The sequence below is a fragment of the Salvia splendens genome, chromosome 3 (assembly GCF_004379255.2).
Source record: "Salvia splendens isolate huo1 chromosome 3, SspV2, whole genome shotgun sequence".
In the NCBI taxonomy this organism is placed as follows: Eukaryota; Viridiplantae; Streptophyta; class Magnoliopsida; order Lamiales; family Lamiaceae; genus Salvia; species Salvia splendens.
In genome coordinates, this window is record NC_056034.1 from 40,430,122 (window position 1) to 40,442,723 (window position 12,602).

Sequence of the window (12,602 nt, forward strand, 5' to 3'; positions counted from 1 at the left end):
GATATTGCAATAACATCTATTAATCTTTTTTTCTTAAAGATAGCATTATAAATCTAATCAAATAAAAAATGTAGCAATACAAAAACACAATTCCAGTTATCAAAATCAGAAAATCCCTAGAATCAAATGAGAAGTTTAGTTTTTTTTTAAAAAAATAAAAATAAATTATGTATGGGAGGAAATAGTATCGAACACAAACAATCTTAGTTTTAACAATACCAAATAAATTTTTCTTAATTTTTATACCTTCTATAATTGAACACAATGCTTGTTGCCCCCAAAACCCTAAACTCCACCGAATTTGCATGTTTCAAGTTAAGACCTACATTTGGGTCATTTTGAATGAATAACAGGTAAAGTGTGGTCTTATATCACATATATTGTATAATTTTTTTAATTTTACGTGTTTGTTGAGTAGTGATAAAAAACGGCTTAAATATGGAAGAGGCCAAGAGCTGATGATTTGATGTTTGTGGTCGCCGAGTGTCCCAGCGGTCAACCAACAAGCCGAGTGGCCCGGTTTGGAACGCGCCTGATCGAGCAACGTAGCCGTCCACTGATCAAGGGTTAGCGAATGAGCATCTAATGGACACTCTTGCCGACAGAGACTATGATACGTGCATATCTATATGAAGATTCTCATATCTTTATTAATAAATTAATTAGCGATTTATCATATCTTTTACATATATGTTTAGGATATTTTCTTGTTCCTTAAGTTAGGGTATCCACTATTTATAATAGTGAACATTGTTATTCATTTCATTCAATTCAAGAAATATCAAATTATCTTATTTTCTCAATTTTATCGTCTTCTTTAATTTTCTGCAAACACTAGTTTTGGAGCTGATCCCGGGGAAAGCCCGTGACGTCCACCTTTATCCTTCCGGCGTCGACCGCTCGTCGTCGCCGGAATCTTGTTAAAGGAGTGCACCCTTAACAATTGGTGCTTTCATTGTGATCTCACCCCCCAGTTCCTGTCGTCATGTCCTACAACTACGCCGCCCACCACCGTATACAACCACCGCCCGATGCGGAGTTTCCCTACTGGCTAGCACAGCCACACAGCTTCCACAGCGTCGTCCAGCCATGACAGCAGTCGTACCAATTCGGTGTGCCCTTGTAGGAGGAACCGGCGCTGCACAACCAGCCGTCACGCCCCGAACACCCAACCCTGGCAGCAACCACCCGATCCGCCGGATTGGCAACACAACTCACAACCGCAACAGTTAGCTTCACAAGAGCAGGATTGTCAGTTGTTCGGAGGTCGTACGATACCCATGTGTTCCTGCCGGCGGTAACGAACCCGGTGCTGTCGTCGGTCGTCGAATCACCGCCCCTGGACCCAATTAAAGTCATGTTCGGACATATGATGACAGGTATGGCGAGATTGGAGTCGCTTATGGACGAGATTGACGGACAACAGCACGCATACCACGAACAGCCATCCTACTGGCCGGTTACAGCTGCTGCCCTGCAGTCGCCCTTCACCTACAAAGATCCATATAGTCTGCCGCCGTCCGACACTGATCCCTATAGTCAGCCGCAGTACCACACCAATCCCCACACGCAGCTGAGTCCAGCACCGCCCTCAACCGGCTGGCCGCCAACACCCCCGCAACATTCACTGTCTTGCTGGTGTCCACCGACAGCCACGCCGCTGCCCACTGCAGTTATCCCGATCTCAACCCCTGCCAGTGGGTTTGCTGAAATCCAACATTTGCCGCGTCCGCCGCAGCAGGCCCAATTTCAAATTTTTGCTGAACCTATATGCCGATCATGGAAGAGGTTCGAACAGAAGAATTGCCTCCGATTGGGGTGATAGACGAGGAGGATGGCTCAATTGAGGATGGATTTGATTATTCCACCTAGAAGATTCTTGATTCTTCTGCTGGTTTTTGTGGAGTTGAAAAGGCTGAGAAGGAGACGAAACCCACTCAGGATCACAAGTGCGAGGAGGAACAAGTTCAAGGGCAGTTTGAGTGCTCGATGCAACTAAATGCTTTTCCAATCAAGGTTCTTCACGCTAAGGTTGATTTGGGTAATTCCATGAGGTACAACACGTCAATGGAATTATTGAGTGATTCATCACATGTTAAGAATGTTGCAAATATGAATCATCGATTAACATCACTCAATGCCGGTGCCCGGTTGATTCCTCCGCAAAATGACACTCTATGCTTGAGCATTCATGGACGCATTCACAAGATTTTAGAACTGAATTATCATGTCCATAAGGGTCATCCATTTGTGATTTTTGATGGAGATGATGCAGGGAGACGCTCAACTATTCGGTGTATGTTTGACCCAGGAGGATTCCTCGACGCGCATCGTTGCTTCATGGTTCCCACCTTGAGGACAAGGCGGATTTTAACCGTGGGGGAGTTGATACGAGCATATCTTCAATAATATCCCCATATCTTTATTAATTAGTTAGTTATTGATTTGTCATGTCTTCTCATATTTATTAGGATTATTTTCTTGTTCCTTAAGTTAGGGTATCCACTATTATAAATAGTGGACATTGTTATTCATTTCAATCAATCAAGAAATAACATATTTTCCCAATTTTATCGTCTTCTTTAATTTTCCGCAAACACTAGTTTTGGAGCTGATCCCGGGGAAAGCCCGTGACGTCCACCTTTATCCTTCCGTCGTCGACCGCTCGTCGTCACCGGAATCTTGTTAAGGGAGTGCACCCTTAACAGACTATGCCTTCCAAGTACCTGCATGAGCATTCAATGGCCACTCTGAGTATAACTGTGAACTTTTGGGAATTATATGATGTAGGCGGCAAATAAGATCTACTGAAAGTGTTTAGAGGGAGGTGGTAAGAAATACACATTGGAGGAAGGGGCACGTCCCATCCAGAGAAATGAGGTGATGGAGGAAGGGGCACGTCCCATCCAGAGAAATGAGGTGATGGATGAGAGGGTGAAAGAAATAGATAAGAGGCATAGTGAAATTGAAAATGAAGATGACACAAAACTTAGATAAAAATATAATTGAAATCAACAAAAAGAATTTAAAAATAGGTTGTTCAAAATGGTTTGTCATGCAAACTGTTTTATGTGCTAAACCGGAACAGACAACCTGCTGGTTTGCGGCTGAATTGATCGAACCATCCGGTCAGTTTTTTAAACATTAGTGTCATATTTTGTTAAATAGACTGAAATAGCCCACAAGGAATAAAATGAAAATGGCAAAAATGTCTCAAAACAATTATAGTTCTATCTTCTATCAATGAATTATCTTGAAAATCCTTGAGCAATATTGAAAAATGATTTTATATATAATTCCGTCAATCAATCGCCTAATACTCCCCCGGTCTCACTGCAGCGAGTCACATTCTTTTTTGGATTGTATCATTGGAGTTGAATCATTTTCCTCTTTGATAAAAATTACGCATTTAGTCTATACTACTATAACTCTATTATATCATTATATACTTTCCCTTCAATCATACTTTATCTACTTTATACTCAGTCATATAATTAACTAAAGGGTCACGGTAACATACATATAGTACTCCAATCCACAACTAAGACCAGTCATACACCATTAGATTTTAAAATGAGTGGATGAGATTAAAGCTCACAGGTTTCAATAAATAGTAGATAAAATATCAACAAAAGGGTAAAACAGTCAATCTGTTACTCCCCGTTCCATAGTAGTGGAGTCATTTTGTCATTTTGGTACATCCATATATAGTAGTGGAGTCATTTCCCTTTTTAGTAAAAGGCAACACATTTCTTATCACTTACTTTATTCTTTCTTACTTTATTCTTTCTTCATCTCTCTACCTTTTCATTTCCTATCTTAATTTTATGTTTACTTAACTCACTTAACACAATTTTTTCTTAAATCACGTGCCGAAAAGAAACACATCCACTACCGCAGAACGGAGGAAGTATAATATAACATTTTTCATGGTTTTTTTATATAAACACAATGACATGAGAATTCAACACAAGTACCCGAAAATATCAACACAGTTTTATTGATATTGTACATGCATTATATTGAATTTTTTTGATGCATTTATTGATATAAATATACTTATCAACATATACGAAAGCTGAAATACTCCACCCGTCCTTGAAAAGTATGAATATTTGATTCGGCATAGATTTTAATGAATAACTGGTAAAGTAATAAAATTGTTGATGCTTTCCAGGGACGGATGGAGTAAAAATTATAAAATTTAATCATCCGATCATCGTCGGAACATATGCAATTAAGATCTCGTTAGAATCCTTATAAAATTCCCTTCAGTTTGATACATTTTTTATGAAAAAATAATTGATATTAAGAGAGTTATACAAATTTAAAATTCTAAGAAGATTTTGAGGAGATAGTAATTAGTAAGTGGTTAGTTTTAATTACTCCCCCCATCCCATTAAAGATGACTTACTTTTCTTTTTGGTTTGTCCCAACCAAGATGATCCATTACTAAAAACGGAAACACTTTTCTCTCTACTTTATTCCCTCTTTCTTACTCTACTCTCTCCACTTCACCCACAAAATAAAATTACATAAATTTCTGTGCCGTCCAAGGAAGGGGTCATCTTCCTTGGGACGGAGGGAGTACCATTTATAAGAATTGACATTAATGCTAGTAATTATTTAAATTTAAAATATAATTCATTTAACATTATTTCAACCACTAAATCTCCTAAATTCATTCACTAAATATACAAGAATTGACATTAATACTCTAAAAGTTTATTTAATAATTATTTAAATTTAAAATATAATTTATTTAACATTATTTCAACCACTAAATCTCCTAAATTTATTCACTAAATATATAAGAATTGGAATTAATATCATATAAATTTATTTAATAACTATTTAAATTTAAACTATAATCTTTTTAACATTATTTCAACCACTAAATCTCCTAAACTCATCCTCCGCTAAATACTCGTTCCTTAATTTTTGTATCCAACAAAATGCCTTAAATCGATGAGACAAGGGTGAGTTTAGTTATTTGGGCCTCAATAATTAAAAAGGAAAGCCCACTAACAAATTTGGGCCTTAGAAACCCTACCCGCTACCCCTCCCCACCCCCTTACCCAAATCACGAACTAGTTTACTCCCTTCTGAATCATCATCAACACCTCCACCGCCCCACCCCCAAAAAATCTCCGTTCCGCAGCCTTCTGTTTCTACTCAATCGAATTTGGTTCACTTTCCTACTTTCGAACTTACTGCGATTTCGTATCACTTTTCCACCAGCCATGTCGGAATCGGCCACCACACATCCGACGCAGGGTCCGATAGCTTATCCAATTACGCTTTGTTGCTGAATTCGATTTGTTCTTTTTTTTTTCGCTGATTGATTTGTGCATTTTGTAGATATCGCGGATGATATCAAGGCTCTGCAACTCGATTCAGCTGGTATGTTACTTTTTATTGAAAAACAATTTGTTCCTTTTTCTGGATAGTTCTTCTAGCATACGATCTGTCTGTGTATTCAATTTCTGTAACTTGCTTTACGATGCGTATGACGAACTGTTCTTGTTGCTGTTATTAATTTGTAAAGGTTAACACTCATGATGCCGCTTGTTTTTTTGTGAATTCTGGTTGAATTTTAGCAGAGGATACTGTGATGGCTAACACAGAAGACTGGAAGCATGACATAGTTGTAAATCCCGATACCGGCGGAGGTAGATAGTGACGAACATGATTTTGTGGTGTGAAGAATACTGTTAAAATTAATGAGTTATTTGCACCAGGCATTGCTTGCTACCGAATCTATTATTTTAAATATATGTGGCTTAATAACAACCTTCTTTGATACTCTTTTTGGTAACTGGCTGTGACATGCAAATTACGTGTGTAACTTGATTTCACTTTTTGTTTTTTCTTTTGGGGCTCATTGGTGATTGCTAGCAGAGGATACTGTGATGGCTAATACAGAAGCTTGGAAGCCTGATACATCTGTAAATCATGACAAGACGGATGTAGGTATGAATTAACAAGTCGCAATTGAGCTATGTGGACCTAGGGTAGTTTGATATATATCAATCTTGTTGGTGTCTTACTATCTCTCGCTTTATGTTTCTCAAATTTTGTTGATTGCTGCAGAAGATGCTGTGATGGCTACTTCAGAAGATGGGAAGCGTGATACACCTGATAAAACAGATGGAGGTAGGTGGACCTGCTAGTGTATAATTGGTTTGCTAGTATATAATTGGTTGTATTCTGACTAAGTTATATGCACTGTCCCTATCTGATTAGCTTACATACTTAAAGATTCTGTAAGTGCATTTTTTTTGGCACACATGGGATTATTTCCTACAACTCTTTGGTTCAGCCTATGTCGAATTAAGACTCGTCATGGTAGTTTGTTGATAATTCGTAAGTTATAGCATGTTGTAATGTATTTCTGTATTCCACTAATTTATGTTTTTATCCCACCTACCTCAAAAATTATGTACTGCTAATATCATACGAATTAATCTCATCAGTCCTCATGAACTTGTTACTTGTTTTGTTTTCTTTCTTAATGCTTTTGTTTATGGATTTGTTTTTCCACTTTCTTTTATCCAGTGAAAGAGAAGGAAAGCATTCCTTTGGATGATGTCGAGGATGGTGATGAGCAGACAAAGAGACACTTAAATGTTGTATTCATTGGTCATGTTGGTAAGAGGATTTCCTTAAAAGTCGCAATTTATAATCCTTTCCCCCATAACTGAATGCTATCGTATCGAGTTCTACATTTCAAGAAAGAAAAATCAAGTTTACATCTAAAATGCATCCATGCATCATACTTAAATGTAAGTATTCTGATTGATTAGAACTATTTTAGGGAAAATAACATTGATGATGTATCTGTAGTTCCTTGTAGATATATAATGTATGGTCAGAACTATAATACTCCCTTAAGTAATTGGGCTGTCCTGTCAGTTCTGTAAACTTGGCGTTCTTTGTGGACATCCTTCTATGATAAGGAGTTTTCCATTGGTTTCCACTAATCTTCACAAGAGATTATTCAGTATATATTCATTATTTTTTAACTTTCATTTCCCATGAGCTATATCAATAACGTGTTGTATGGGAAAACTAGATGCTTGTTTTCCTCTTTTCCTAGATTGAGGATCTGAAACAAAAAATAAAATATTAAAGTAAGGATAAAGAATCTGAATATGAAAGTTCATGTAGATCCACTTTAGATATCATGTGGCAGTATCTTATTAGAAGTCTTATTTTTTCTGCAGATGCTGGGAAGTCCACAATTGGAGGGCAAATTCTTTATCTCAGTGGGCAAGTTGATGAACGCACAATACAAAAGTATGAGAAAGAAGCTAAGGACAAAAGTAGGGAGAGTTGGTAAGTAACTTCAGTCGAATCAATTTAAACCAGTGCACTGTCTCACATATGTGCTTGTATTTTGTTTTGATGCTGAGAGATGTCACTCGTGAATCCTTTTGATAAAAAATGCATGTGTATTATTTGTGTTATCATTTTTTCTGGTCATGGACGTTGATGGTTTCACTCAAAAATCATAACTTGTTTGGTCATTCGCTACTAAGCATTTTGTTGTAAACGTATCAGGTATATGGCATATATCATGGACACAAACGAAGAAGAGAGGGTTAAGGTATGTATCTGTGGTTTAGGCTGTTTTAGACTATTCCACTTACCCTTGCAGCCATGTATTTTTTAAAATAACTCATATTTTTTCCCAATATATAGGGGAAAACTGTTGAAGTCGGAAGAGCTCACTTTGAGACAGAAACCACAAGGTTTACAATATTGGATGCCCCGGTAACTCCTAAAGTCTCATAATTATTACTCTTTTTCTTAAAAAATGTGAAATATCTAGATGATATTGACACAAGCAATGATCAATCATATATGTTACATCTCTTTGGTGTTACCTATCCTTTGAAATTGATGTGCTCAGAAATAGGGCCTTTTTATGCTGATAATGCGTAGTGATGCCTATAAATTCAGTGAACAAGTTGGAATTATGCATACTGTTCAAATTGGTTTTGATGAAATATCTTAATTTTTTCTTCTTACCGCCAACTTTAGATAAAGCTATTTCCCCATTTCATTCATTATTGCACAGTAAAGCAACAGTGTATAATGTTTTTTGCTTGGAAGTACAATATTAGCTATTGGATCAATTTGGAAGGCAGCCCTTTGTTTCTGGTATTCTGCTGCCTCAGCAAGAGGTCTTTTAACACTTAATTTCCAGGGACACAAAAGCTATGTGCCGAACATGATCAGCGGAGCATCTCAAGCAGATATAGGTGTACTAGTAAGTAGTGCTTCATCATTTTGTTATACTAGATGGTATATGTGATTCTGTGTAGTCTCTATTACTGATACATGTCGTCTCATCTACACTCCTAGGTGATTTCAGCTCGAAAGGGAGAATTTGAAACTGGTTATGAGAGAGGTGGACAGACACGTGAACATGTCCAGCTAGCAAAAACCTTGGGAGTTTCTAAGCTTCTTGTCGTTGTCAATAAAATGGATGAGCCTACTGTGAAGTGGTCAAAAGAGAGGTGATTTAGTGGTTTTGATGATTCTCTTGTTTGTCAGATATTATTTTTGTATGTAATTTTCTTATGTATTTTATCTTTCAGATTTGATGAGATTGAGTCAAAAATGTCTCTATTTTTGAAATCCTCGGGTTATAATGTGAAAAAAGGTAATTTTCCTTTGAAAGTTTATGTGGTTTCAAGTGTGCTTCTCATTTGCAATTTTCGTTTCTCCACTTAATTTACGTTTGTTTGGGTAAAATATAATTTTGCAGATGTTCAGTTTCTCCCAATATCTGGTCTTATGGGCACAAATATGAAGAGTAGAATGGGCAAAGATATATGTCCATGGTGGAACGGTACATGTCTTTTTGAAGCTCTTGATGCTATCGAAATTCCACCACGTGATCCTCAAGGTCCTTTCAGGTGAAATATGAGTTTTTTGTTACTCTCCACTCACTTTCTTATTGCACACAACTTGACCTTTAAATCTAGATGAACTGGTACTTTTGTCTATATAAGCTTTCTTCTTTGGCAGAATGCCTATTATTGACAAATTTAAGGACATGGGAACTGTTGTCATGGGGAAAATAGAATCTGGAACCATCCGTGATGGGGACACTATGGTAGTCATGCCTAATAAGGTGCCTTTTCAAATGCATATCTTCATGTTCTGGTACATAAGATATACTCCATCCGCCCACAAGAAGTACGCAACATTTACTATGTTGGGTGTCCACGAGAAGTATGCAAGTTTCCTTTTTCGGATATGATCCCACACTCTACTTAATATTTTGACATTAGAAACTTCTTAAACCAAACTTTTTCCACAATGGGACCCATAGTTATACCCTACCAATCATTTTCTTGAAACCTATGCCCATCAAATGCTGCGTACTATTTGTGTATGGAGGGAGTATGATAATTTTCTTTAGTTTGTAGCTATTAGCTAACATTATAATATATTGTGCCAGGTACAAGTTAAAGTTCTTGCCATTTTCTGTGATGAAAATAGAGTGAGGCGAGCTGGACCTGGTGAAAACTTGCGTGTCAGGTTGTCGGGGATTGAAGAAGAGGATATTATCGGCGGGTTTGTTTTAAGTAGCGTTGGTGAGTTTCTTGGTTTGGCTTTCTGTCATTCTCTTCCTTTTCAGTCTTGTTTATATCAGGTGTTCTTTTTCTTCACCAAGCACCAATATCCTAATCTAATTTTGATTGGTTTAGACATCTTGATTCAGACCTGCAGCAAGCTTATTCTAATGTGAAGAATTGATTTTGTGGATATAAATTTATGCTTGAATGCAATTATCACATTTACAAGAATTCGATTGTATTGATTAATTAAAGCAATGAAGTTCGGTGTTGATCTGTGCTTAGGTTATACTAAAAACATTTTATGCTTTTGCAGCAAGACCAGTAGCTGCTGTATCAGAGTTTCTTGCTCAGCTGTCAATTTTGGAGTTACTCGACAATGTAAAGCTTAAAATTTATTCACTCGCTTCTCTTCTCTTATTTCCGTTTTTTGTTTTCATGATCTTTGGTAACTGTACTTGCTGTCCCTTCCATCCTCAGGCAATTTTTTGTGCTGGGTACAAGGCTGTTCTACACATCCATTCTGTTGTGGAAGAATGTGAGATTGTTGAGTTGACACAGCAAATTGATCCAAAAACCAGAAAACGTTTGAAAAAGAAACCACTTTTTGTTAAAAAAGGTGCTGTTGTGGAATGCCGCGTTCAGGTATTACATTTGCAGCTCGGGTTACTAATTATATCCATGTGTCCTTTTCTGGCACATACTTAATTTGCACAATATAGAATTTATATTATCTTGTTATTTGTAGTGACTATAAAATATAGAATTTTGAGGAGTATAACTAATTGACAAGATAATCTCCTTCTAAAATATTTATGTTGTAGCTTTATGGATGACATCTGTGTATTCACTACCAAAATATTCTTTTGATTCATTCCCTGTATAGGTGAACAACATGATTTGCATTGAGAAGTACTCGGACTTTCCACAGCTTGGGCGGTTTACTCTCCGCACTGAAGGTTAGTGTGGCATTATGTACTGCTTCTACTGGATTGGAACTGTTTCTCCAAGAAAATTATAAGTTACCACTCTTAACAATTTTTCACAGGGAAAACTGTTGCTGTGGGAAAAGTAACTGGGCTGACTTCAAGTGAGAGCGCCTAACAATTTTGTCCTGAGAGGTGGTTATTTCTGACTTGTTAAATGTCATATTACACTGCAGCTTCATGTTTGCTGATACTGCCATATTATGTTGAAGTTATAAGATAGTTTGGGGCTTGCAGCTCCGACATCTTCCGTTGTCAACAAACCGTTCATATTTGGAATTATGAAAGTGTATTTGGGACATTCTTGTTAGCTCAAGAGGACTGGCTATGTGGCTAGATTGTTTTTTTTTTACTTACATTAGACTATTTAAAAGGCCATTATTAGATATTCATGAGCTGTAGTGACACTATTGCTTAAATACGATACCTTGGTGTGCATAAAAATGCTATCGTAATATTTTGCAAGACATAACTATTTCTTTTTCTTTCTTTCTTTCTGGTTAGCTGGCTGATTTCTGAGCTTTGTGGTGAAAAGAGGCAACATGACGGCACCTGGTTCTAGTATCGTCTCCTTCGAATGAATTTGAGGGTGATTGGAATGAGATTGTTTAGTTGCTCTTTTCGGTGGTTTGTTATTAATTTGGTTGAGAGTGTAAGATGTGGCTCAGTTGTAAGCTTGTGCGGTTCTTATTTATCCTAGAGTCCTCTCCATAGACAGTTTCGATATATACAGATTATGTGGTCGTATTTATTATGAACTTGCTCCATGTTTCCTCTTTTGGGCTTTGCTCAAAATTGGACTTAGATGTTTATTTTGGTGTCGGAATTAGTGAAATAAATGTGTTCTGGTTGGAATATTGAAATATATTACTATTATGTTAATTTGTTAGGTTGATACCAATGTAGATGTTACAATATTGTATTAATCCCGTTACTCACGGATTTAATTCTTTTCGGATTAGGATTAGTATGTTCGTGTTGATTGAAAATTTCCTAGTTTAAGGTGGGCATTTGATGCCTACTTTATCGGGTGGGTTTTGTGACATTATTTACTTTGTCCATCGTGTGACGTAACATGCGAATATGGGAATAAGAGGCATTTTAATCTTAAATTCATTTCAATGACAATAATCTGTGTTATTGATGGCAATCCTAATCCACTACTTATTATCATTACTAGGATTTTGACGATTCAGTTGATAAACCTAGTTAGCTTAGCATAATTGAATTTTTTTGAATGGCATTGTGATTATTTAAACAAATTTGTTAATAGCCAACCGTTGCTAGTTATGCTCATTGTTAATACAACACGAGCACAAAGATGTTAAGAAATACTTCATCTGTCCCACAATAATTGTGACAATAATTGTGGGACGGATGGATGGAGTAGTATTATTTCCTTTATAGTCCGTCCCACAACAATATGCACTTTCTAAATTTGGATATTTTTCTCTCTCTAATGAGGTGATACTTATTCTCCACTAACAATACTTTAATTACTTTGTATTTCTACTTCTATCTTATTTTATCCATTGTGCATTAAAATTTATGCCCAATCCAAAGTGTATATTTTTGTGGAATGGAGGGAATAGTAAATATATTTTTCTCAAACCGTAAACTTTCTTCACAATTTCGAAAGATATAACTAAAAGGAAAAATGGTAACATCCACCTCTCATGAATCGACTAAACTATAATGCTGGTGCAGTTTCATTTAAATATTTACTATACTCCCTCTTCCCTCTGTCCCACCATAAGCCATACACATATTCGGACATAAAATTTGAAAAAAAATGAAACTTGAAGAGAATTAAAGAGTGAATAAAGTAGTGAAGAGTATAATATTAATTTTTTTTTGGTAAAAACCAAATGACTTATTTTTTATGTGATGTCTTAAAAATATTCCATCCGTCCTACTTTAGAAGTTCCGGTTGACCATTTTTGGGTGTCCCATTTTAAGAGTCTCAATTGGAATATTCCATACACTAACTTTTTTCAATCACATTTTATTATAAAACTAATAT

At 36.5% G+C, this 12,602-nt stretch overlaps 1 protein-coding gene across 9 annotated transcripts; it reads left to right on the forward strand.

Annotated features, from left to right (window-relative positions):
• Positions 1 to 5,090: 5,090 nt before the first annotated feature.
• Positions 5,091 to 11,461, forward strand: LOC121796048 (eukaryotic peptide chain release factor GTP-binding subunit ERF3A-like). 9 transcript variants are annotated; one of them, XM_042194753.1, is made up of 20 exons: positions 5,091 to 5,277; positions 5,362 to 5,403; positions 5,601 to 5,672; positions 5,899 to 5,973; positions 6,094 to 6,156; positions 6,559 to 6,651; positions 7,227 to 7,338; positions 7,564 to 7,609; positions 7,705 to 7,776; positions 8,213 to 8,275; positions 8,371 to 8,525; positions 8,607 to 8,671; positions 8,777 to 8,927; positions 9,040 to 9,145; positions 9,476 to 9,611; positions 9,910 to 9,974; positions 10,074 to 10,238; positions 10,480 to 10,552; positions 10,642 to 10,714; positions 11,084 to 11,461. In XM_042194753.1, exons 1-19 carry the CDS (start codon positions 5,244 to 5,246, stop codon positions 10,695 to 10,697), a joined length of 1,644 nt encoding a protein of 547 aa, XP_042050687.1. In that variant the 5' UTR covers positions 5,091 to 5,243; the 3' UTR covers positions 10,698 to 10,714; positions 11,084 to 11,461. The 9 variants fall into 9 exon arrangements, with proteins under 9 accessions (XP_042050687.1, XP_042050690.1, XP_042050688.1 ...); XM_042194756.1 differs by having other exon boundaries at positions 6,097 to 6,156; XM_042194754.1 differs by having other exon boundaries at positions 5,902 to 5,973.
• Positions 11,462 to 12,602: the final 1,141 nt, after the last annotated feature.

Bases quoted from the DNA above. Each gene is read 5' to 3' on its own strand.
- LOC121796048 (XM_042194753.1), top strand. From the start codon at position 5,244: ATGTCGGAATCGGCCACCACACATCCGACGCAGG. The intron at 5,278-5,361 runs GTCCGATAGCTT...TGCATTTTGTAG, and splicing joins CACCACACATCCGACGCAGG to ATATCGCGGATGATATCAAG. The intron at 7,610-7,704 runs GTATGTATCTGT...CCCAATATATAG, and splicing joins ACGAAGAAGAGAGGGTTAAG to GGGAAAACTGTTGAAGTCGG.